The sequence below is a fragment of the Microtus pennsylvanicus genome, chromosome 10, assembly GCF_037038515.1.
Source record: "Microtus pennsylvanicus isolate mMicPen1 chromosome 10, mMicPen1.hap1, whole genome shotgun sequence".
NCBI classification, from domain to species: Eukaryota; Metazoa; Chordata; class Mammalia; order Rodentia; family Cricetidae; genus Microtus; species Microtus pennsylvanicus.
This window is the reverse complement of record NC_134588.1, coordinates 26418147-26444214: the sequence shown is the minus strand read 5'-3', so window position 1 is coordinate 26444214 and position 26068 is coordinate 26418147. Positions and strand designations below refer to the sequence as shown.

Below are 26068 nucleotides of genomic sequence, written 5' to 3'. Positions count from 1 at the left end.
GGAGAGAAGTGAATCAGGAAGTAGGATAGAACTTAGAGCCTGAGCTCTGCTCTTCTGGGTACCCACTGCTGTCAGAGAGGCAGGAAAGAACCTAAGGTCCAGGGCCATCACCACTAGCTTTGCCTGTGTGTGGATCTTGGGGGCTCATGGCTACCAGGATTGACTTCAAGGCCTGAAATCCCTGGGGATGCCACCCAGTCCCACAAGTCTACATTCCCCTGCAGCTGAGCTGGGAGATGGGGTGAGTGTGTAGGGGCTGTGGAGGAGGGTGGTCTGGGGGAGGCAGGTGGGGCAGCCTCAAGGAAACACTCAACTGAATGCCCCCCTCCCGTCTTTCTCGAGGCTGCTGGGAACCTGGTGGTGTACTGCACTCCTTCTGTTGAAAAAGATAACGATTCTCAGAAAGGATTGTTTGGAGGCCTGGCAGGGGCAGGGAGGAGCATGGCCCTGAGGAGACTGGTCAAGAAGTTTCCAATCTTGGCCTCAGCTTCCCAACATGCTGATACAAAGCTGGGGTTCAGCTCTGGGTACCCCTACTGACCTCTGCTTGGGATCTTTTCCCTGAGGCCCAGAATAGCTAGGAGAGGTTCCCAGAGCGTGTAGAAAGAGGCTGCAAAACCCCCCAGTCTTGTAGGGAAGGTGACAACGGGAAAGGGTTAAAATGCTGAGACTGGTGGCCTTTGATGGGGCTGAGAATCAAACAGCACCGAGGGGGCCTCTCATCCACCCACCCTTCTCTTTCCGGTGTAGCTCAGCTCCTGAACTTGCCCCAGACAGAAAGCATAATACACACTTGCCAGGGAGAGCCTGCCTGATTCTGGGCTACTCGGAGTGCAGGTAAGTACAGCTGCCACAGAAGAACCCCCAAGGAGGATGGGGGTCCATGAGACGGCTGGTGTTGGCTCACTGGAGGCTGCTGCACATTCCATGTGGAGAAGGGGTTGGTGGGAGATGAAAGCGCACGGTGATGTGCCCTAGTCAGAGCTTCCAGGCACAGAACCCAGGACCGTGCAGCCCTGGGGGATTCTGTTCTGTGCATCTCACTGCCCGTCTCCCTGACCTCAGCTGTGCTTTGCCCTAACGCCAGAGCTTGGCTGAGGACCAAGGTAGAGTTATGAAAGCGATACAATCTGGTGCCCCTACTTCCCAAGCCTAGGACCTTGACCTCCATTCCCGTATACCTCGCCTGAGCTTCACATTGGTCTGACTCTTCAGCCATATGGAGAACCATGGCTACTCCTTCACGTTGCCTTGGAAGGGCTCACCAGCAGCCTTACTTTTGCATAATGCAAATGTGAGTGTGCTGCCTGAAACTAGGGTGTGACTACTGCTCGCTTCAAGTGGCTTCTGGCTCAAACGTTGACATTCTCCAGGTTTAGCATCTTTAAATGAGAGGACCAGCGGGGACCTAGCTCGCTCAGTCTGTAGAACGCTTGCCTAGCACGCAAAGCCGTGGGTTTGATCCCCAGCACCTACTTAACAGGGAATGGTGGTGCACAACTAGAATCCGAGCATTTGGGAGGGAGATGCAGAAGTTCAAGACCATCCTCAATACCACCGAAGGTACTGGGCTGGCTACTCTGTCTTTAAAAAAAAAAAAAGAATAGGCTCAAAATCGAACCATCTTTGGTTTGAGACTCAGTGAGCTGCTGGAGCAGGAAGAGGCCCTGCCTAAAGCAACTTTATTTCAAAACATTGAAGGGGTGGTGGCTCCTCCTGCCCCCAGGCATCCCCAAAGGCTGACTCTGGCCCTGTCTTGCAGATAGGCCGCGAGTGCGACTTCCGAGGCTACACCTTCTAGAACTGGTTGCTTTAGAGGAACCAGCTTTGAGGGGAACAGGATGAGAGCAAAGATGGGGAGCAGAGTGTGGACAGTCTCAGATCTTCCCCAGAGCTCTTTGCTCTTGTGTGCGATGGTCTTAGATCCTCCCCACTCTCCTCCGTCACCTACCCCTCCCTTTTGTTCCTCCCATGCTTTCTCCCTAACTGTCTTCCCTGCAGCTCTGTCCCTTCTGGAAAAGCACTGGGCCAGCCCTGACTGCCTGGTGAGCAGCTGTTAGCTCCCAACAGTAGGAAGTTTGGGGCCAGGCAAGCAGAGAAGGGAGGGTGAAGGGGGGTGCTCCAGACTCATGTTGCAATCCTGGAGATTTGTGACTGACTCTGCCTGACCCTGGCTGACCCAGGGCCCTTCTTCCCGCACTGTGTCTGCTTCCTGGGACAGTCCCAGGCCTGGATGCCGAAACTCTGAGTTCCCAGTGCCCGAAAGAGGTGATAGAGAAAGTCCCCCTGGATTGGCCTACCTCTGAAAGGTATTGGAAGGGACCTGGGGCACAGGACAGAGAGAGGTGCCCATGGAGAAAACAGATGCAAGCTTGAGGCCATCCTTCTGCTGTTTTGTTTCTTTGGGGGGAAGTTACTTAATCTTCCTGTACCACCATTTCCCCCGGCTCCCTTGCCTGTGCCATGGCCACATAGAGCCCTTTGTGGGATGGTCTTGGGAGCTGATGGCTGGCTGCCAGTATCTATTTCAGGTCAGACTGGGACCGTGGGACCCCCAGTGGTTGTTTGTTTTGTTTTCCCAGGTGGAAGGTAGCCAAACCTGGGAGATGCAGAGTACAGCTAATTACCTATGGCACACGGATGACCTGCTGGGGCAGGGGGCCACTGCCAGTGTGTACAAGGCCCGAAACAAGGTAATAGCAACTCTGGCCCCAGACCCTTCCATGCCCTAAAACTAGCCCTCTATTGGGCATTCGGATTCTGTGTAGCTGGGAAACGGTCCCATGCCTCTGTTCTGTCTACCCTGATGAGAAAGGACTCATAGGTTTGAGCTGAGGTGTGAGATGCTGGAAGAATCCCTCGGAATGCTGCCTCTGTCAGAGACATGTTGGGACTAGAGGGCAAGGCAAAAGAGGAGGTGACAGCAAGTGGGATCTAGGAATGGCAGGACTTGGAGGTTGGGCCTGTCTGGGTTTGTCCTACAGTGGCTGCGGAGCTGTGTCAGACTACACCCCCTGTTCAGGAGCTGCAGGCCCGGTAGACTGCCCAGGCAGTTCAGGAGCTGCAGGCCCGGTAGACTGCCCAGGCAGTTCAGGAGCTGCAGGCCCGGTAGACTGCCCAGGCAGTTCTTATCTATGGCAAAATGAGCAATAGCACAAGTCATCCCTTGTGGGGTACCAGGTGTATCACCTACAAGTGCCACTCCAGCCCCCTGAGTAGGGGAAGGGGCTGCGATGTAAGCCCATCCAGCCCCCCCAAAGAGAGGGAAAGGAGGCAGCTCCCTGATGGGTAGGACCAGTATGGTCCCCTTGTTGATTCCCAACCCTATGCCCACATGCCAGAAATCTGGGGAGGTGGTTGCTGTAAAGGTCTTCAACTCAGCCAGCTACCGGCGGCCCCCCGAGGTGCAAGTGAGGGAGTTTGAGGTGCTGCGGAAGCTCGACCACCAGAATGTTGTCAAGCTCTTCGCTGTGGAGGAAACGGTGGGTCCTCTGCTTGGTTAGAGAAGGATGCACTTGATCGTGGCTTTTGCAGGCCAGGGATAGGCAAGTCAAGGCTCAGCAGCAGTCCAGAGCCCCGGTGGGGGTGGGCGGGGGGGGATGGGCAGGGTAAGGAACCCGTGGTGTGGGACCACATAAGGAAATCATTAGGAAAGGAAAGGGGGACTCAGTGCCCGATTACAGAGGGTTTCTTGGGTTCCTGTGTCTGGGATGGAAGGCCAGGCAAGAGGCTACGCCAGGGAATGAGTGCTGTGGGCACTAGGTAAGGAACCTCCTGACAGGCAGATGTCAGAAGTACCCCCCTCTTCAAGCCTCCTTCTGCCCTGTGCCCAGGGAGGCAGCCAGCAGAAGGTGATCGTGATGGAGTACTGCCCCAGCGGGAGCCTCCTGAGTGTCCTGGAAGACCCTGAGAACACATTTGGGCTTCCCGAGGAGGAGTTCCTGGTGGTCCTGCGCTGTGTGGGTGAGCCCTGCCCCATCCCCAGGTCCTCTGCACCAGCAAGTTCCAGGATGAGTGTGCTATTCTGAAACAGGTGTCCCAGGGGGCCTGAGGCAGAGGGGCGGGCCACGAGGACCCACATGATTGATTCAGCTTGAAAGAACGTTCTAAAACGATTGTTTTCTGGTGTTGAAGGTAGCATCATTCACAGCAGGCAGCAGGTAAGACAGCCAAAAAGGATTGGGTGCCTGCAGGCAGTGGGGTAGCCATACAGTGGAGGGTCTTCTCACACACAGGCAATGTGGACAAAACTGGAGGAAACTGCTGAGGGATCTAGCCATAGATGCAAAAACCACACTTCAACTAGGGTGCAGCTCCTGGGGGAGTCGGGTGGCTGGAGGCAGAGGCAGAATGCTGTGCGAGCCTGGGAGTGCTGTTTGATGGGGTGGAGGAGGAGAAGGTTGATGTGCTTAAAGCCATGTGCTTAAAACCGATTAAATTGAAGGCCAACCTGGGGAGGCTGAGGAAGGCTGATGAGGAATTCTAGGGCAGCCTGGGCTACATAGTAAAACATATCCAAAACCAAAATTTTAAATGATAACTGTTGTTAGGTTTATTTTACCACAAGTCAATAATAAGATGGAGACGATGTACCCCGCCCCCCCAAATCTAAATAAGTCAATATTATGATGCCCTTGGGATCCCTTCCTTTTATTTATTAAAAAATAGATGACAATGTGTGTGAGTGTTTTGCCTACACGAATGCATGCGCACTGCGTGTGACCTGGTACCCTCAGCGGTCAGAAGAGGGTGTCAGACACCCTGGACCTAAAGTTACAGATGGTTGTGAACCACCATGTGGGTTCTGGGAACTGAACTTGGGTCCTCACAAAGAGTGGCAAGTGCTCTTAACTGAACCTTCTCTCCACCCCCCCTTAAAATTTATTATATTATTTTTACTTTATGTGTGTGGGTGTTGTGCCTGTACATGTCTGTGTACCACATGCATGACTGGTGCCTGCAGAGGCCAGAAGAAGGCACTGGATCTCCTAGAACTGGAGTTCTAGTTGTGAGCTGACCTGTGGGTGCTGGGAATTGAACCAGGGTTATCTGAAAGAACAGCCCGTGCTCTTAACCAGTGGTCCCTCTCCCCAGCTTGGAAAGCCCCTTCTTAGCCCTCTGGGCTTCTCTGTTCTCCAGTTTTCCCTGTACTGAGTCCCCTGTGCAGCCTACTGTTTATTTGTCCAAGGACAGACTCTTCCTCAGGACAAACCTCAGACATTAGACCGACTGGTCCCTAGCTGAGCCAAGCTAGGAACCGTGCTCTTCTTGTCCCCAGTGGCTGGCATGAACCACTTGCGGGAGAATGGCATCGTCCACCGTGACATCAAACCAGGGAACATCATGCGCCTGGTGGGGGAGGAGGGGCAGAGCATCTACAAGCTGTCCGACTTCGGGGCTGCTCGGAAGCTGGACGATGAGGAGAGCTTTGTTTCTGTCTACGGTACGGAGGAATACCTGGTAAGTGACATGTTGGAGACCCTCTGCCCCAGCTGACAGCCCCTTGCTTTGTGCCTTCCTAAGCATCCCCTAGGACCCACACACTACCCCTCCATGGCTACCGTCTACCTTTCTCCCATAGCACCCTGACATGTATGAGCGGGCCGTGCTTCGTAAACCCCAGCAAAAGGCGTTCGGGGTGACTGTGGATCTCTGGAGTATTGGGGTGACCCTGTACCATGCAGCCACCGGTAGTCTGCCCTTCCTCCCCTTTGGTGGGCCCCGGCGCAACAAGGAGATCATGTACGGTGGGCAATGGGGCAGGAAATGAAGGGGACAGCACCCCCCCCCCGGGACTTCTTTCTGGCAGACACCTGGCCCTTCCCCTACTGGGTCCTGCTGTGTCTCCTACCCAGGTCCCTACCTGGGGTCTTTCAGAACCACTGCTGGTCAAACCAGAGGCACAGCCTTACACCCCTGGCTTGGTAGAGAGCACTCATACCCCTTTGTGGTAGTTCAGTGTTCCCTCTAGCCCTGCCTCCCCGTTCCTATCCCACCACGTCTCCACTAAGGCTCAAGGAGGCTTGCAAGGTTACCTTGGCTGTAGGGGTGAAGATGGAGCTGGTACCCAGGCACAAGGTCTTCCTAGTGTCTCTCACTGACTGATAAGAGGAATTAACAGGGGTTGCCAGGACATACTGCCCAGAACCAAAGAGCAAACCACAGAAATGAGGGCCCTGCAATACGAGGATCTGCTGAGCTGTTACTGATGCTGTAGGAGAAAAGGACCAAGTCTTGGGACAAGTTCCCAAGGTTCTAGCTGGAGGGCAGGTGGAAAAATACCTGCTGGACCTAGTGCCAAGAACTCATTATAAATAAATATTGGGGAAGAAAAACCTAAGTCTACATTAGCGGTAGGTAGTGGGCAGTTGAGAGGAGAGGGCTTTGGGGTTGCAGGGTGGTCCAGAAGGAGTGCTTGTGACAGCGCTGGTGGCAGTTAGTGGCCTGCCGAGGTACAGAGAGGCAGAGCACCGTGGCTTTGGAAGTCAGAAGTGCAGTGGTCTAAGTTCAGGGATGTGAAATCGTTCTGATGGTTCCCTCAGAACTGACCAATTGTTAGCGTCTCTTCCCTCCTCCATCCTGTAGTAAACGGAAGTCATCTCAGAGTGTTTCTCTTAGCAGTGTGTCATCAGGAAGGTTGGTGCGTGCACCCTTGGTCCTGGGGCAAGCTGCGTGGAACTGATATTAGGTTTGGGGACCAGGGGGAATGTTGGAATGGAGTGGGCTATCAGGGAAAACTAGATTGGGGGAGCAGTTAGAAAGGTGAGACGAGAATGTTTGGCACGGAACTCAGCACGGCACAGATGTGGAGGTGGCTGGACTTGGAACAGCCATAGTGACAGCGAGAAGGGCTCTGCCTAAAGCCAGGAGCTTGGCTGGGCAGAGGTGATCTCACAGTTAGACCCAGGGCACCCCAGTGCCTCACAGTGGCTGGGTGACATGAACCGCTCTCTGGTTGGAGTTTATTGTTTCTTAAATTTGCGGGTAAGAGAGAAAGAAGGATGAATGGGAGGTGGAGGAGGGGGTCTAGTGGCCTCATTCTGTCCCACTATAGGTACAGAATCACAACAGAGAAGCCAGTCGGGGCCATTTCAGGGACTCAGAGGCAAGAGAACGGGCCCCTAGAGTGGAGCTATAGCCTTCCCATCACCTGCAGACTGTCCATGTAAGTGAGAGGGGCGGGCTCTCTAAGAGAGGGATCACCTCTTTCTGCTGAGTCAGGTCTTCTGGGATGTGTCAGCAGAGCCCTGGGCTCTCAACTTCTTTTCTATAGCCTAGGAAGTTCCATTTGGATTCTCTTGCCCCAGCCCTGGCAATCTTCATGTCTTGTGTGTGCGTAGGGGGCTGCAGAGTCAGCTGGTGCCTATCCTGGCCAACATCCTGGAGGCAGAGCAGGCCAAATGCTGGGGCTTTGACCAGTTCTTTGCGGAGACCAGTGACATCCTGCAGCGAATCATCATCCACGTCTTCTCCCTGCCCCAGGCGGTCTTGCATCATGTTTACATTCATGCCCACAACACGTGAGTGGGAACAGCAGAAACCCCCCCCACACTGCATCTAAGCTGTGGTGTAGGTGAAAGGGTATGTCCCTCAAAACACATTTGGAAAAAGTACTATTTCCACCAAGTTCAAGTCAAGTGACTTCCTGGTTTGTGTTTCAGATTCCACAGTCTTGATGGTGCTAGCCTAGGCTATGAGTCTCAGAGGCGGGGCGCTCTGTTTATTTCTCATAGAACCGCCATACTCACTAAGTTCCTGGTCTTTATGGTGCTAGCCTGGGCTATGAGTCTCGGAGGTGGGGAGCTCTGTTTCCCATAGAGCTGCTGCACTCACTAAGTTCTTGGTCTTTGCTGTTGGGGATAGTATCTTGATGTGTAGCCCAGCTGACCTCAAACTCCATCCTCCTGCCTCAGCCTTCCAAGAACTAGGATTGTAGGCATGGTCCCCAACACACAGATCACTGGATGGGATCAGGACAATTTTAATGAGGGTACAGATGGATTGAACACAAAGAGGCTAGGCGTTGGAACTCTTGGGTCTTCTCATTTTGCATGAACTCTGCCCTTTGCTGCTCCATCTTTGATGAAAAACTACCCCCCTCTGGCCCCTGACCCCAAAAAGCTGAGCCCTCCCTGGTGCTGACAGCTCCCTCCCCCCAAAAGCTGAGCCCTCCCCCTGGTGCCCACACCTCCCTTTCCCCCAAATGCTGAGCCCTCCCCCTGGTGCCCACACCTCCCTCCCCCCCAAATGCTGAGCCCTCCCCCTGGTGCCCACACCTCCCTCCCCCCAAAAGCTGAGCCCTCCCCCTGGTGCCCACACCTCCCTTTCCCCCAAATGCTGAGCCCTCCCCTGGTGCCCACACCTCCCTCCTCCCCAAATGCTGAGCCCTCCCCCTGGTGCCCACACCTCCCTCCTCTCATGTGTCTAGGATTGCCATCTTTTTGGAGGCTGTTTATGAGCAGACCAACGTGCCTCCCAAACACCAGGAATACCTCTTTGAGGGTCACCCTTGTGTCCTTGATCCAAGCATCTCAGCCCAGCACATCACCCCCACAGCTGCCAGCAGCCCCCTGATTCTCTTCAGCTTGGCCAACGATGCACCCAAGGGGCTGGCCTTCAGGGACCGTGAGTAGGGCCATTTGGGCTGAATCTTTTATGCTTGAGACACTCTCTTGCAGAACATTTGGGTTTACAACCCAGGGCATGACTTGTTTTCCTTGTAAATGTTTCTCTGGCCGACACAGTAGAAGCCAATTTGGGGTTTAATTCTATGCTCACCTCTGAGTTGCCGTGTGACTTGAGCTGGTGACTAGACTTTCCTGGCTTCTCCAGATCCTCCGACAGAGATGGGGTATTTGGAACCCTTATGCCCTCCAGTCTCTATGAATGGTGGGGATGCTTTGGGTAGCTTTAGCTGCTGGAAATAAAGACAGGTGGGCCAAGGCCCGGAGCTTTATTCTTTTCTTAATTTCTAGAAACATTGTTTCTCATTTGGATTTGAGTGAGGAGGCTTTAACCTTGCAAGAGACTAGGGTCTATTGGCAGGAGAGGCAGGAATTGAAGCTTTAGGGTGTAGTTCCCAAATCTAACCACAAGGTGGCAATAAAGAACCGAGTCTGCGAAGATCCGCAGGGTTGAAGTTTGCCAGAGGAAAGCCTCCGGGAGAGTTGGGAAGGTTTAGGCGGGAGATCAGCAGTGAGGGGTGACTGTGAGCTGGGAACAAGGAAAGACGGCCTCAGAGTTGACCCAGTTCATAAAAACAAGCCTCTCAGACAGGATCTTTGTCTGCAGCTGCTCTGGACATCCCAAAGTTCGTCCCCAAGGTCGACCTACAGGCAGATTACAACACAGCGAAGGTGAGGGGCGGCCCCCAGGAGACAGAAGGGGGTCTGGCACAGGGGAAGGCCTGCCCTGCCCATCTGTATGTTTCAGGGGGTGCTGGGTGCTGGTTACCAGGCCCTGTGGCTGGCACGGGTCCTGCTGGATGGGCAGGCGTGGATGCTTCGAGGGTCCCACTGGGTCCTGTGAGTACTGTGGTAGACCCATCCAGACCTCTTCTGTCCCTCCCTAAGGCCATGCCTACATGCACAGTGCCCTGGTCAAGGTGACTCTGACTAGGGCTGCCCTCACATAGGGAGGTGCTTCAGAACACGTGCCGGCAGACACTGGAGGTCACACGGACAGCCCTTCTCTTCCTCAGCAGCAGCCTGGGCGTTGAAAGGTGGGTGTTCTGCCGCGGCCAGCTGGGGCCCTCAGCTCTCCTTCCGGCTCTTCTCTCCTGCAATGTATCGCCTTGAGTTCCCACCCCCTGCAACATTAGCATCCTCATTCCATCCTCATGCCCTATCTTCCCAAATGGTACCCATCTCCAGCTTAGTCCTGCCTCCTGCAGGGAGAAATTCATGTGGGCACTGCCTCTCTGGGCAGTCCCTTACCTCGGAACGAGCAGCTTCCAACCCCCAAAAGGCTAGTACCCTCTTGTGCCCCAGGAAAAGCAGCTCCCTACACCAGGTAGGGCCTTAATCCCTCAGGACTTGGAACGATTTGGCACAGTCATTCTGCGCCGAGAGAGAATCCAGAGGAAGGGCGGTTTCCAGGTACCGTCCCTGCAGACTAGGGATGGGAATCCAGACTCTCAGCCTTTGCTCCTATGTCCTCTGGGTCTTCCACTTGCCCTTGCCCTCTGAGGTGCAAAGAAAGCCTGGGGAGGGGGAAGCTAAACTGGTAAAGGGTGGGGAGGAAGAGCGAGGGAAGATGGGCTGGCCAGAGTCCTGCTGTGAAGGGAACACAGCCTGAATCCTGAAAGGCAGAGGACGGAGGTGCTGAGAGATGGGAGTCCTACCGCCCGGGGAAGCTTTCCCGCCAAGGCGGGACAACATTCCTGAAGCACGCTCACGTGCCCGCCTGCACACTCACACACACACACACACACACACACACACACACACACACACACACGCCCCAATTGCCCCATAACCGGAGCTTTTCCCTCGGAAGTGCAGGGAGTTTCCCAGGGTGGGCTGGATCTCGGTTTGAGCCCAGGCCTGGCAGAGTCTGCCAATGAGGTGATGGGGAGGAGGATGAAGGGAAGAAGGGTGTTTCCAGATGACAGGATGGAGCCTGTTGTGGCTGAGTCCCTTTAGATGGTGACAGAGGGTGGGAACCACCAGGAACATTCCTGATGGACGTCTGGCTAGTCCTCTGCCGGCACAGAGATGGGACTTAGGGGTAGGATGTGGCATCTGCCCCAAAGAGGGGCCTCTGTGGCCCTGGTGCACTCAGTTCTTCCTTGGCACATGAGCCTGGGGAAGGGCCCTCTGGGGATAGGGAGCCAGGGTGCCAAGGTTTGGAGCCCACAAAGTTCAAGTTGGTGGGGGATAGAAAGGATGCCGTGAGGCAGATATCCTGGAGAGAAGTCAGGGAGAGAGGTGGGTCGGAAGCCTTGGAATCCTGGAGGGTCCATTTAGTACCAAAATCAAAACAAAACAAACAAACAAACAAACAAAAAACTCTACCACGGTGATCGTTTGTGGGTTCTCAGTCTGGAGGGAGAAGTGTGGAGGAAGGTATGGGGTGTCTGTCTGCCCCTTACCCGGCACTGACAGGTTGTAGGAGGCCGGTGTTGACTAGCTGGGTTTTCCACTCTGGCTCCAAGGCTCTGAGGTCAGGAGCATCAGGTGTTTGGGGGAGGATGGGGAGCAGGGGGGCCCACATAGAGCTAGAGTCCAGATGGGATCTCTTTCCTGGCTTGCAGGGGGTCTCAGGTCATCAGTGCCTTTCCCTTCCTGGGCCTCTGCCAATATGTAAAGCCTCCCAGTACAGGGCTTTGCAATCCATTCTTTTCGGGACACCCTCAGACCTGCAGATTCCTCTAAGGGCTGGTAGCAGCCTCCACCCCAGCTGTGCTTCCTTGGCAAGGCAGCCTTCCTGTCCTTTGTCCTGAAGGTCTCTGGCTGGAGGGATATCTGGATATCAGGACATCAGCAATCCTGAGGTGGTTGTTTGACGGTGGAGGATGACTTATGTTTCACTCTGTTCTAACATTTGTCTTATTGGTTCTTTGTTTTTGATTTTTGTTTCTGTTTTCTTTTAAGTGAGAAAAAGAATATAAAGTTGAATGGGTAGGGATATAAGAGGTGGAAAGGGGAAAATACGATCAGAATATATTGTCTGGAAAAAATTAAAATAGAAAAGAGAAAAAGTCTTTTTTAGAAAAGAATATATACAGGTAGGAGAAAGCCAGGAAGTGCAGAAGCCCCTCCCCGACCCAGACCTCTCACCAGCCTGCATCCATCCCTGGGAGTATGTGGGTCACCAGCCTGCATCTGTCTGGGGGAGAATGCGCGATCCATCCGCTGTAGCCCCCCTTCCATCAGAGCATTCCCATCTGCTGGTACCCATCATGGCTGGGACTTTTCTGTCATCATTGTCCTACAGTTTCCTTTTACAGCTTGTTCTGTCCAGACTGGAAACCAGTCCAGAACCACACTTTGTGTCTGGTAGTTTTGATCCTTGACTTTAAGTTCTTTCCCTCTGGCTCCCCAACCCTCAGACTCACAGAACACTCTCTTGTTGCCATTTGGCTTCTCTTCCACCCAGCACCTTTGGTAAGTTAGGGGTTCCATGGACTGTTGGAGTCAGGTTAAACATCTTGTGTTAGAACAGCATAGACCATGTGGGGTACTAACTGTGGGTGCACCATGTGTGCCAGATGATTCTTTACTGTGTAGTGTACTGACCCTTACTGTGTAGTGTGCTGACCCTTACTGTGTAGTGTGCTGACCCTTACTGTGTAGTGTGCTGACCCTTACTGTGTAGTGTACTGACCCTTACTGTGTAGTGTACTGACCCTTACTGTGTAGTGTGCTGACCCTTACTGTGTAGTGTGCTGACCCTTACTGTGTAGTGTACTTTTCCTGAAAGAGAGCCAAGGCAGTGTTACTGTGTCATCTTGCAAATACTGTGTCCACCTTTCATTTTAATCATTCCTGGTCGAATTCAGTGTCAATCATCTCACTGGGGCGATGGGAGGCTCATGGTCCAAGTCCTGGACTACTATGAGCCTGTAGCCTCCCAGTGATGTGCTTTTGGTTGTCAAGAACTACTGTTTCTACTGGAAAGAACTTTATTCTATTTAATTATAGAACTTTCTAATAAGGAGTTTTACTAATAGCTATCTTGCATTGTAGGCTTGTGTGTTTTCATGAATTCAGGTATTTCAGTCTACTTCAACTTTTATTCTTTGCTCAATAATATTACAACCTCTGTGTGAAGGGCCCATGTCATGTTGGTTCTTCTGTCTCAAACTCCTGCCAAAAGCCAACAATACTGTCACAAAGAAACCATGCCAGTGTATGGGTTCAGAGCTCTCTGCCTCTTCATCTGCCTCCTGAGCCCCTCATAGCCTTCTCCTTCCTCCCCACCATAGTCTTCTCCTTCCTCCCCACCATAGCCTCTCCTTCCTCCCCACCATAGCCTTCTCCTTCCTCCCCATCATAGCCTCTCCTTCCTCCCCACCACAGCCTCTCCTTCCTCCCCACCATAGCCTCTCCTTCCTCCCCACCATAGCCTCTCCTTCCTCCCCACCATAGCCTCTCCTTCCTCCCCACCATAGCCTCTCCTTCCTCCCCACCATAGCCTCTCCTTCCTCCCCATCATAGCCTCTCCTTCCTCCCCATCATAGCCTTCTCCTTCCTCCCCACCAGAGCCTCTCCTTCCTCCCCACCATAGCCTCTCCTTCCTCCCCACCATAGCCTCTCCTTCCTCCCCACCATAGCCTCTCCTTCCTCCCCATCATAGCCTCTCCTTCCTCCCCACCATAGCCTCTCCTTCCTCCCCATCATAGCCTCTCCTTCCTCCCCATCATAGCCTCTCCTTCCTCCCCACCATAGCCTCTCCTTCCTCCCCATCATAGCCTCTCCTTCCTCCCCACCATAGCCTCTCCTTCCTCCCCATCATAGCCTCTCCTTCCTCCCCACCATAGTCTTCTCCTTCCTCCCCACCATAGCCTCTCCTTCCTCCCCACCATAGCCTCCCCTTCCTCCCCACCATAGTCTTCTCCTTCCTCCCCACCATAGTGTTCTCCTTCCTCCCCACCATAGCCTCTCCTTCCTTCCCATCATAGCCTCTCCTTCCTCCCCACCATAGCCTCTCCTTCCTCCCCACCATAGCCTCTCCTTCCTCCCACCATAGCCTTCTCCTTCCTCCCACCATAGCCCTCTCCTTCCTCTCACCATAGCCTCTCCTTCCTCCCCACCATAGCCCCTCCTTCCTCCCACCATAGCCTCTCCTTCCTCCCCATCATAGCCTCTCCTTCCTCCCCATCATAGCCTCTCCTTCCTCCCCATCATAGCCTTCTCCTTCCTCCCCATCATAGCCTCTCCTTCCTCCCCACCATAGCCCTCTCCTTCCTCCCACCATAGCCTCTCCTTCCTCCCCACCATAGCCTCTCCTTCCTCCCCATCATAGCCTCTCCTTCCTCCCCACCATAGCCTCTCCTTCCTCCCCATCATAGTCTTCTCCTTCCTCCCACCATAGCCTCTCCTTCCTCCCCACCATAGCCTCTCCTTCCTCCCCATCATAACCTTCTCCTTCCTCCCCACCATAGCCTCTCCTTCCTCCCCACCATAGTCTTCTCCTTCCCTTCCAGGCTCAGCAGTGGAGTTGGGATGTCAGAGTTTCAGGAACTAAAGGAGGCCACAGAGCTGTGGTCCAGGCTGCAGACTGTGAGTGAGCCCCAGGGGCAGAGCTTTATAGGAATAAGGGGTGGACAGGGGGACCCCTGCAGATGGACCAGCATAGTCCTGAGTTCAGGACCCCATAGAAGTCTCTCTTTTGGCCCCACAGTTCTCAGAGGTCCTCTCGAGATGTTCCCACAACGTCACAGAAACCCAAGTGAGCCTGAGCAGCCTGGGAAAAGAGATTTTGAAGAACCGGAATCAGATCCACGATGATAGCAGGAGGTCTGTGGGGCTACCTTCATCTGTGTGAGGGGCTGGGGCTGCACGTGGACCTAAAGGCTCGGGAGCTTTCTTGGAGTCAGCCTGATTGCTGTCTTCTGGGGCGAGGTACTGAGATGTAGGAGGGGAGTCCAAAGAAGAGCCAGGCCCTCTGGGAGAGTAGCCTCAGGAGTGAGAACCTGGGTTCTGCCCTGACGGGGGGAGGGGGGAGACCTTGAATAACAAGAAGGGGGTCACAGCAGGTACAGGAGCTCCCAGCTCCCTCTCCTCTCCAGTGCATTCACTCTCACTTAGAGCATGTTCAAGCTCACCAAACACCAGTGCTGCAGATGCCTGTCACAGATGGGAGGCTCACTCTGTGAGGTTTCTTTCCTAAGTCACCATCAGTAAATGGGTTGGATCCACCCACCCCCAACGCTTACAGCAGACAGAGTCTACAGCGTTGCTTAAAATCTTATTTTATTTTGCCTGGGCTGTAGTATGGTGGTAGAGTACTTGACTAGCATGTGCTAGGCTCCAGGTTCAACTCCCAGTACCACATAGTAAATAGATAAAAGATAGATAGATAGATAGATAGATAGATAGATAGATAGATAGATAGATAGATAGATAGATGATAGATAGATAGATAGATGATATATAGATATATATAAGATGATAGATAGATAGATAGATAGATAGATAGATAGATAGATAGATGATATATAGATATATATAAGATGATAGATAGATAGATAGATAGATAGATAGATAGATAGATAGATAGATAGATAGATAGATAGATAGATAGATAGATAGATGATAGATAGATAGATATAAGATGATAGATAGATAGATAGATAGATGATAGATAGATAGATAGATAGATAGATGATAGGTAGATAGATAGATGATAGATAGAGATGGATGAATGAATAAATAAATAAATAAATAAATAAATAAATAAATAAATAAATAAATAAATAAATAAATGTTACAGGTTTAACAACGGGGAGGGGAAAACCAGGCAGTGCCTTTAATCCCAGCACTTGGGAGGCAAAGACAGGTAGATCTCTGTGAGTTGGAGGCCAGCCTGATCTACAGAGTGAATCCCAGGACTACAGAGAAACCCTTTCTCAACAAACAGACAAATATTTTATTTTATTATTTTGTGTGTATGGGTATTTTGCATGCATTTTTTTTCTGAGCATCACATACATGCAGTGCCACTCGAGGCCAGAAGAGGGCATCAGATCACCAGAATTGGAGCTATAGATGGTTTGAACCGCTGTTTGGGTGCTGGGAGTTGAACACAGGTCCTCTGCAAGAGTCACAAGTGCTCTAAACCACGGGTCTATCTCTCCTGCTCCTGATTTACAGCTTTTAAAGAATCCTATTACTGTTTTCCACAAACCTAAAAATGTGTGCCCGCATCTGCTGAGTGCAGAGCCATAGCCCCTTGCTCCACTGTGACCACGGCAGCTGAGGTCTCCACAGACCTAGTGTTCCATGTCCTCAGTTCTGAATACAAACAGCTTTGACAATGACAGGGGTTTCTTAGGCGTCCCCTCACGGAACCTAGGGTAAAATGAATAAAGCCTGTGGACTCTGTCTCATCTATGGTGAATTTTTATTTTTATTTATTTATTATTTTCTGAGACAAGATCTCACTGTGTAACTGTGGCCTGGAACTCACGATGGAGCCTCACAGAGATCCACCTGCCTCTGCTTCATGAGTACTTGAGATTAACGCTGCAGGCCGCCGTGCCCAGCTCTCACGGTAGATGTTATGAGCTCATTGGATTAGGTGCCCAGCCCACATGCTGCTAGTGTGTTCCACAAACCCTCCGTGTGCACTGAGGTGCCTTTCTGGGACCACAAGGCAGTTCTGAGTTCACAAATGAAAAACCATGGCTCTAGACACATCCCAGCCAATCTCATCCCTCAGGCTGCCTGAGCCCTGGCAATGAGCTCACCTGAGGTGGTGGTCACCTAGGAACCTCTGGAAGGAAGTAGCACCAATTAGGGCTGAGGATGAGGAAGGACACCCCAGTCCCTAAAGGAAACGGTTACATCCAGTGTGAAAAGCAAGGGGAAGAACCAAACCCCAGGCTGACAAAGTCCTTGAGAGGCCTCCTCCTACCCTATCTCCCTCCCTCCAGCGGAACCGTGGGTTCATTACTGTTTTAGGGAGAATTGTTGACCGATTAAGTTCCTTCTATGGACCAGGTATTTAAGAATATAGACCCTTGTACCCAGTCCAGACTCTGTTTCACCTGCTTGAGGGGAGGGAGGGAGGGAGAAAGAGAGAGAGAGGGAGGAAGGGAGGGAGAGAGAGAGAGGGAGGGAGGGAGGGAAGGAAGGAGGAGGAAGGAAAGGAGAGAGGGAGGGAGAGAGAGAGAGGGAAGGAGAGAGGAAGGGAGGGAGGAAAGGAGGGAGGGAGGGAGGGAAGGAGGTCTAGAATAGAGAAGGAGGTCTAGAATAGAGAAGGAGGGCTTGATCTAAATTATCTAAATAAGCTTAGAGACAGGCCTGGTTTCTCCACTCCCAGATCACACGCCACCCTGCTCTGTGGCAGAGAGACAGCTCCCTCCTGTTCCTACCCCTATGATATTTGAGTCTTCCCGCTTTCTGCCCACAGCATCCAGAAGATTCAGTGTTGTTTGGATAAGATGCGCTTTATCTACAAACAGTTCAAGAAATCTAGGATGAGGCCAGGTGAGCTTTGGGGAGAGCCAACTACCAGGAGCCCTCCCTCCTTTCTCCCTCCCACCCACCCAGCACGGTTGGAGGCTCGCTGAGTGTGTCACACTGCGGGGAGCCAGGGGATAGCTGTCTCAGGCAGGAGACATTATATCCCCATCATGAGAGGGGCTTTGGCAAGGGGGCCTGGAAAGAAACACCTTACCTTTCCTATCTACTGTGTCTTTCGCTTGATTTAGTTTTGGTGTGTGTGTGTGTGTGTGTGTGTGTGTGTGTGTGTGTGTGTGTGTGTGTGTTTGCGAGCTCATCTTAAGCACGCATGTGTCTTGTGTGTGCAGGAATATATGTGTGTTTACCTACCGTGGAGGCCAGAGATTGATGCTAGGCTTCTTCGATTGCTCTACACCTTATTTTTGAGGCAGAGTCTCGTACTTGAAGCCAGAGCTCACCAGTTTGACTAACTAGCTTGCTCTGGGGGTCGCCTGTTTCTCCCTGATTAGCACTGCAGTCACAGGTGGCCGCCACACCTGCCCAGCACTTCCGTGGGTGCTGAGAACTTGAACTCCTGTTTCCACACTGTGAGGTAGCACTTTCCTCACTGAACCATCTCCTAGCCCCGCCCCTGTGTCCTTGGACCAAAAGACTAGCTTGTCTGAGAATGGGGCATCTGAAAAATTTGCATTAGAGTTCCTGAACCGGGAGATTTCTTTACACTAGCTTTATAAATGCCCACAGAGACCTTCTGGGCAGGGGCAACGCTTCACATGCGTAGGAATGGAAACCTGCTTGTCTAAGTTGGGTGAGGGTGGAGTGGACAGGGTGAGGCTTGAACCTGGGGAGGGATGGGGATGGAGTTGGGGAGGCTGGGAATAAAATGCCCCAGTTAGCTAGAGAGCTAAGATGCCAGAACTCACTCTCTGTCCCCACCCCATGCTCTAAACATTTCCGTGTCTACCTCGTTGCCTGATGCTTTTGGAGCCCCTGGGTAATTCATAAATCACTGTTAGGGAAACATACCGTCTAGCCATATGTGCCAATAAAGTTTTCTCACAAGCACATGAAAAAGAAGAAAACAGGTAAAGTTAATTTAATATATTTTATTCAATTCAATATATCCTAATCATTTCAGCATACGCTCAATATGAACCAAAGCACTGGAGAGATGTTCTCTTCTCCATGCTACATCTTCAAAACCCTGTGTGCACTTTGTGTTTTCTATCTCTGTCTGGAAGATAAGGGTTCAGTAAACGTGATGCGTCTTAACAAAATTATAAAGCCGTACTTAGCAGGAAAAAAGCACTTCATCCTGCTTCAGTTTTAAATCTTACATTAATTGAGCGCATTCAATTAAAAATCCAGAGCCAGGAGGTGTTGGTGCTCGCCTTTAAGCCCAGCATTCGGGAGGCAGAGAGGAGTGGATCTCTGTGAGTTCAAGGCCAGCCTGGTTTACAAAGTGAGTTCCAGAACTGGTTCCAAAGCTACAGAGAAACCCTGTCTCGAAAAACAAAAACAAAAACAAAAAATCCAGGTCTTCAGTCACCATAGCCACATGTCAGGTGCTCCATAGCCACCTGTGTCCAATGGTCACCAGTAAGGACTTGGGGATCCATGGAACATGGCCTTTCTCCTTTGGGGCCTTCACCTTCCTTTGGAGTCTGGCCTCAGAGGGGGTGGGGAGGGCAAGCCTGCCTATCCCTGGGGGCTCAGTCAAGGTCTTGTGCCCAGCTGGCCACTGCTGTGGTTTCAGGAGAGCCAGGAAGGTTGGTCTGTCTTGATGTCTGGAACTCCATCACCCTGCCACCAAAGCTTTAAAGCGCTGCCTTGATGCTAGGCACCAGCCTAAGGGCTCCATCCGTCTCTGAGTTATTTGGTGTTCATGAAAACACTATGCATTGCTTAGTGTGGTGGTGCATACCTTTGACCTCAGCACTCGAAAGGATGAGTAGATCTCTGTGAGTTCCAGACCAGCCTGGTGTACATTGTGAGTTCGGGGCCAGCCAGGGGTGTGTAGAGAGATCCTGTCTCAAAAACAAGCAAACAAACAAGCAACAATCCTCTGTGCATCTCAGCTTTCCTTGTTTTATAGTTTGGGAAACTGAGGCACAGAAGGCTAACTGGCTGGATTGTTCTAGGTCCAGCTTCCTTTAACACCCCACTGTAGGGCCTCGGGAGTTTCCATGCCCATTGCTCTTCCAGAGGACTTTATTAAGACCAGGAACAGCTGCCGGCACCTGGAGTGCTGTACGCTGCCGTTCTGGAACTCTTCAAGGCACTCCCCTGTGATCTACACACAATGGACACACACTAGCCTCCAAAGCCAAGACCACTGTGCAAGGCTGCCCGCTAGAAGGAGGAAAGGCTGGGATGAGCTCAAGTCTCCTGGCCTTTGGGTGTGCAGACCCAGGAAGGGGATCCCCCTACTGGGGTGATGGGATGGGAACATAGAAGGGCAAATGAGCATCTTGGGGTTACCACTGCCCACCCCATCAAAGCCCAGCAGGGGGCAGTCTTGCCTCAGTGCATGAGTTTTCCTATCTTTGGGTGGTAGCCTGGGTCTAGGCAAGGACGCTTCTACCCAAAGTTGTTCCTTCTGAAAAGAGTTGCTGGGCAGAACCAGAGAATTAGAAGGTGGAGTCCAGCCGGAGAGGGTAATGGCTGCAGGGCCATGGCTGCATCCCGTGAGGACCAGTTTACCCAGCATCCACCTGCAGCATTTCCCAGCTCCCCGTGTGCATACACACACACACCAAGCATTTCTCCTCAGCTCCTTTGTCCCTAAATCATAGACATTGGGTCACCATAATAGTGTTGTCATAGTTACTTGATGTTCCGTTTCCTCATCCCCTCCTGGCTCCTCTAGGCCTGAGATCCCATAAAATAGCCCCCACCCTAGGCTGTCCTCATCTTTTTAACTGGCTTTGCTGACGAGCTGAGTGGTGACATCATCCTTGTCTGTTTCCTTCAGGACTCGGCTACAATGAGGAGCAGATCCACAAGCTGGATAAGTGAGTGGCCTGCTCCCTGCAGGCCGGTGGGCAGGAGGGTGGAGGTCATGGGGTAGGGTGAGTCTTCTTCCCAGGTGGGTTATACTGAAGCGCTTTGACCCTTGGCCGTGGTGGGGCAAAGGGAATAACGATCCAAGTCAGGTTATATAGGGTCAGGGGTGGGACACAGAGCAGCTGAGCCAGGGGCTTCTCACAGTCAGACTTGATGTAAGGACTTTCCTCCCATCATGAACAAGTTTGTGGGGTTTTCTCTGGAACTATTCTCACTGGCTGACCTCTTCCCCCTCCCTGCTCTTGACCTTGGCCTGGGCCTGCCTGGCTTCTCATCAGTACCGTTTCCTGGACACCCACACCGTCCACCAGGCCTCCCTGCTCTGAGGGCTGTTTGGGGAATTTCCCCGCGGAGTTACATCGCCTCTAACTCCTGTGCACATTGCACACATGCATATGCTAGCACGTGCGCGTGCACACACACACACTCATGCACGCACACACACACACACATGCACACTCAGTCATAAGCTTTCTATGGCTGGACATCTTTCCTTCTCCCAGGGATCAAGTTGAGAGTGTATGCATTCATTCACCATCATATCAGCCTCCCTTGCCTCCTTATTGGAGCATGTAGCTTTACTGGCCTCTGGGCTTTACAGTCTGAGTGTATTGCTATCCTTTCTTCCTGAGAGGTGCCCCTGCTGTGGGCTGAGGGGCTGGCATTTGGGATGGGCAGTGGTGGAAAGGCCACCTCTGAGTGTAGGTGGCTCCAGCTGCTCACCTTAGCTCATGGGGTCTCTGTCCTTCCAGGGTGAATTTTAGCCACTTAGCCAAGAGGCTGCTGCAGGTGTTCCAGGAGGAATGTGTGCAGAAGTATCAGGTGTCGCTGGTCACACACGCCAAACGGATAAGGTAAACAGCCTGGCCTTTCCTCTGAGCTCATGGAGTGTGGGTTGGCCCTGCCCTTCCGGACTTCAGAGGACCCTGGGCTCTGTGGGACCTGAGTAGGAACAAAGTTGGTGGGTGTTGAAGGAGCCTGCTTGTTGGTTCCTGGGGCTGCTTAGCAGCTCAGCCCAGAAATAATCACTCAGAAACTGTATTAATTAAATCACTGCTTGACCCATTAGCTCTAGCTTCTTATTGGCTAACTCTTACATCTTAATTTAACCCATCTCCATTAATCTGTGTATCACCACGTGGCAGTGACTTACCAACAAAGTTCCGGCATCTGTCTCTGGCGGGTCTACATGGCTTCTCTCTGACTCTGCCTCCGTTCTCCCAGCATTCAGTTTAGTTTTCCCTGCCTACCTATCAACAGGCCAAGGCAGTTTCTTTATCCACCAATGGTATTTGCAGCACACAGAGGGGAATCCCACATCAGGTGAGAAGCGAAAAGAGGAGTGGGTCAGGCAGTCTTCTGGGTGATTTCTACAAATGTGACTATGGCTCTACAGTGTTTACACAGCAAATGTTACCACGTCCTTCCAGATGAGGGGACCGAGGATCCAAGAACCGGTATCTTCCTAATATCACACAGCACAGACTGGGGACTAGAACGTGGGAAAGATGCCCCTAAAATCTGGGTTTTACTTGTCCTCTCTAGGGAGGAGGAGAAACAGGCAGACTTCAAACGGTCAAGGAAGTGGGGTCAGGCTTCACCCACTAACATACCCTCCCTCACACTATTCTGTAGCTGGAACCCCTTTCTCAAGCCCCCATGGTCCCCTGCTGCACTTTCCTGGGGCCCCTGAGAAGACAGGACAGTTTTGTGTGCTGTGTGGCTAGTGGCCTTGTCATGGGGCCAAGTTCCTCCTACCCTCACATTAGAATACAGTGCCTGGCAGCCACCTCCACACTGATGTGATGGGCCCAGGCGGGCCTTAGATATTAGTTTAAAGTCTATTCCTGATGATCCTGATGTGTATTCAGAACTGAGAGCCAACTTTTGATTTAATGGACTTGGGACTTGGTTTCCTCTGTGCCGTGGAGAAATGTCCCTTCATGCCCTCTGACTAGAGGCCAGGAGTCCCAAGTTTTGGCCCTTCCTTTGTTATGGAAATGGAGCATGACCATTCCTCATGTAAGCCTGCTAGCCTGTGTCTCATGCTTACCTGGCTCTCTGCTTGCCAAACCCACTTGAGAGACCCAGCTACATCAACATACTACATGGGTGTTGTTACTGATCTCTGCCCCCACTCTCCTGGGATTCTCTCAGTTCCCAAGAGCAACTGTGTGCAGCATGGCAGGTGAGAGATGAGTGACATTCCCATAGAGGGAGCACGAGGCTTAGGACCCCCTGCTGAGCTGACACCAGCCCAGAGAGTCCCCCTCTACTTCTCTTAAGGCAGGTGCAGAAGACCCAGAACCACCTTCACCTCCTTGGCCGCTCTGTGGCTGCCTGTAACACAGAAGCCCGGGAAGCCCAAGAGAACCTGAGCAAGGTGTGTGTGCTTTGGGAGTACTAGGGGCTGCTGAGGGAGGGACATTTGCATCACTTCCTGCCAGGGGACAGAGCAGCCTTGACCAACTCAGGGATGCCCATGAGGGTTGGGGGTCTCTGACCTCAATGCGCCCTGAGATGGGAACATTCCTAGTGATTTCAGACTGACCATCACTGCGAGCAAGGGCTCTGGTTGCTAAGACGGCTTCTTCAGGTTTGGTGCAGCCTGGAGGTCCTGAGGGGTTGTGCAAGCTCTCCTTGGTGAGTCACTTTCTGCCAAGGCAGCTGGCTGGCTGGCCACAGAGAATACAGAACAGGCCCTTTTAGGAGACAGTCACACGTGGCTCCCAGCATGTGATGTGGGCAACCTCAGAGATGGGCCAGGATTGGCCTCTATCCCAAACCGTGGCTCAGATTGTGTCATGAGGTTAGAGCCAAAGGGGAACTTGGCAGACTGAATCATTCGGTCCAGTACAGATGAGGGAAAGCAGTTCCACCAGTGGGAACACTCCCAGGATGGGAAGGAGCGACATGTTGAAAAGACTGGAGAATTCCAGGGGCTCTCGGGAGACCGTGTGGGGGCAGATGTGTTACCCTTCCCCGGCACATCCCTGCCCAGTCATACGTGGGCTGACAGGACCTCCCTGACGAATGCATGGCTTCCCTTCAGATCTTTGATCGGCTCCTTCTGGACAGAGCATCAGGAGCTGAGATCTCACCACACCCCACGGCTCCTCATCCCAGCCCTGATCCAAAGGACCTGGTCTTCCAGTAAGTGCTGGGGAGCTGGGGGAAAGAGGTGCTGAGATTAACACCACGCTGCTTCATCTCCTGCCCCAGACCAGACCAAGAGGCTGCTCCATGGCCTCTGCTAGCGGGCTCTGGCCCCAAGTGACCAAGCCTCAGCCACCCCTTTCTTCTTCCTTGGACAGCATGCAGGAGCTTTGTAATGATATGAAGCTGTTGGCCTTTGATCTCCAGGACAACAACCGTCTCATTGAACGGTGAGCATCTCCCACTTCTGGGGAAGGCTGTATCTTCCCTGCTGCCAGGGCACTGGGGGGCAGAGCCCCTGTGGACCCCATGCACTTGCTAATTCTCTGAACAACCACATGAGTGTAAGGCCTCATTTGCAAGTGGGGTGCCATCTTGAGGAGGTATAGGCTTTGAAGTACGTCAGTACATCAGAGTGAGGCTTGGAGCCAAGTGGATTTGTATCTGGGGCAAGTTCTACACTGAATGTGGGCAATATTTACATGGTCTTCTTTACATGCCTAAGGAGCCTTCCAGGGGTCCTTGGAGTGGATGCTGCTATGTATCTCACGCTGAAACCACAGCACAGACAGACTGGCATTTTTGCCCAAAGTCGATGTCTCCTGCCCTATGAGCTCCATCTTTCCCACCTGCTCTCGCGGTGCCCAGGCTGCCTGGAGACACTGCCTGGATGGGTGGTGACCAGCAGCAATGCTCAGACTTTTACTTACACCAGTAAAAGTCACAAAAGCAAATGTGGGTGTGGACATACAGGGCAGGATTGCCAACTGCTCGAATAACTTAGGAGCACATTTACCGAGCAGAAGGTCTGCTCTGGAGCAGTCCCATTTTAGAAAGCATCGTGTTTGTTTTTGTTTGAGACAGGGCCTCCCTATGTAGTCCTCACTGTCCCAGAACTTGCTTGCCATGTAGGCCCAGCTGGCCTCAAACTCACAGAGATCTACCTGCCTCTGCCGTCCGAGTGCTACACCCAGCTTGTCATGGGCTTTTGAAACCTGAAAGCCCACCCCCAGTGACACACCTCCTCCAACAAAGCCATACTTCCTAATCCTCAAATAGTTCTACCCACTGGGGACCAAGCATTCAAACCTATGAGTCTCGAGGGGCCATTCTCATTCAGACCACTACATTGCGCTACTAGAACGGGGGTCAGGAGGTAGGGCAACTGGGAGCAGAGCCTGTGGCTGGTCCTCGGAGGTTTGGAGGGTTCCTGGGTGGGGGAGGCATCCGCTCACAGTTCTGTTCCAGCTGGAGGAAATTCCGTTCCCCCCACAATTTCCATCCTCTTGAGCAGGAAGTTCTAATCTTTAGTGCCGGCATAAATCTTTCTTGGGGTGATTTATTGTCTATTTACAGATATCTCCAAACTGTGTTTTGGTGACTTTGCACTTCCTCATTTAGACCTGCAGCCAAAGAGCCCAGTGAGCAAATCTGAACCCCTTGCTGGCCTCCGTCTCTTCCCATTGGAGCAAGGGTGCTTTTAATAGTGCAGGGACCTGGGGATTGCCCACAAGACCCTGAGCAAGGCCTGGACTAGGGGCCTTTTAAGCTTTTTCCAGGTGATTCCAACATGCACAGATAAAAACCAGAAGGCAGTATCTGGGGACAAGGACACTGCCGGGGAAGAACTGAGGACCTGATGGCCCTGCGCTATCATCCACCTGCGGGCTTCTTCAGCAGGCGGGCCAAGCTTACCTGTGCCTTTTCTTACAGGTTACATAGAGTTCCATCCGCACCCGATGTCTGAGCTTTCTGGGGTGCACAGGACACGTGGAAGCATTAGCGTCATCCATACTGTCATTCATTCCGGTCTCACCTCACCAGCCTACCTCCCTCTTGGCCACTGGCCAACAAACTAGCATTACTTGGACAGCCTATCCTCGCGGACAGCTGGGACAGGGTCTCCTAGCTATCCTGGACAGTATCCATCAGAGAGCACGCAGCCATTGTTGATTCATCCTGGCACCAAGACTCTTCCTCCTCACCCGGACCTGGAGGGCTGAACTTAGGAGGGCCTTGGGAAGAGAAGGCTGAATGACCCCACCACTTTGCACTTCCCAGGGACCAGCGGGCTCTCTCGGGCTCCTCCAGGGTGCTGGAGCAGAGGACTTCGCCTTGCACACAGCCTGCCATTTCCTGAGTGCCCCCATCCCTGGCCACAGGCAGCTCACAAACTTCCCCTTTGTGCTTTGTCTGGATGAACCTGCATTTGAGAAGGGAGTGGTTGAAGCCAGCTGCTGGTACTTTGAGGAGCTTCCTTTTGCCTTCCCTCCCTGAGGCACCCTGTGGTTCTGAGAAACAGCTGGTCGGTATCAACAGGTAGCCGCCACGCCATCTGGACAGATGTGGGAACCCAGAGTCCCAAGGAGACGGCAGGCCTACACCTTTGGAAACGGAATAAATGCGCCACCTTCTCTGTTTCCCCTGCAGCTATCATACCCGACCCAGAAGGGGTGGGAAACCCTGAGGTCTGGGTGGGAACCTCTCCAGAGAAGCATTGGGAAATGGAACAGAGAGCTCATTTCCCGGTCCTGCCTTTCCTTCGGTGGGTTCTGGCTTTAGGGACAAACTCAGGAAAGATGGCCTCTCCCTAAGAGATCTCTGTTTCCTGCCCTGTCATTTAGGGGAAAGTTTGGTTTTCCTTCTACTCCCATCTAAGGTGCTTACCATCTAAGCACCTGCTGTTTCCCCCAGTCCTCATCACTGTTCACAAT

General features: G+C 52.5%; 1 protein-coding gene across 4 annotated transcripts; it reads left to right on the top strand.

The window, feature by feature from the left end:
- Ikbke (inhibitor of nuclear factor kappa B kinase subunit epsilon) lies at positions 1–25774 on the top strand. Of its 4 annotated transcripts, XM_075987856.1 has the most exons (23): positions 1–241; positions 751–837; positions 2583–2693; positions 3342–3482; positions 3834–3963; positions 5279–5460; positions 5582–5742; positions 7055–7165; positions 7341–7520; positions 8429–8625; positions 9292–9356; positions 9433–9524; positions 9635–9721; positions 10032–10097; positions 14150–14225; positions 14347–14462; positions 17080–17156; positions 20107–20146; positions 20951–21052; positions 22485–22581; positions 23251–23351; positions 23513–23584; positions 25068–25774. In XM_075987856.1, exons 3-23 carry the CDS (start codon positions 2607–2609, stop codon positions 25099–25101), a joined length of 2214 nt encoding a protein of 737 aa, XP_075843971.1. In that variant the 5' UTR covers positions 1–241; positions 751–837; positions 2583–2606; the 3' UTR covers positions 25102–25774. The 4 variants fall into 4 exon arrangements, with proteins under 4 accessions (XP_075843971.1, XP_075843973.1, XP_075843974.1 ...); XM_075987858.1 differs by lacking the exon at positions 10032–10097; XM_075987859.1 differs by lacking the exon at positions 3342–3482 and having other exon boundaries at positions 104–241.
- The last annotated feature ends 294 nt before the right edge of the window (positions 25775–26068 follow it).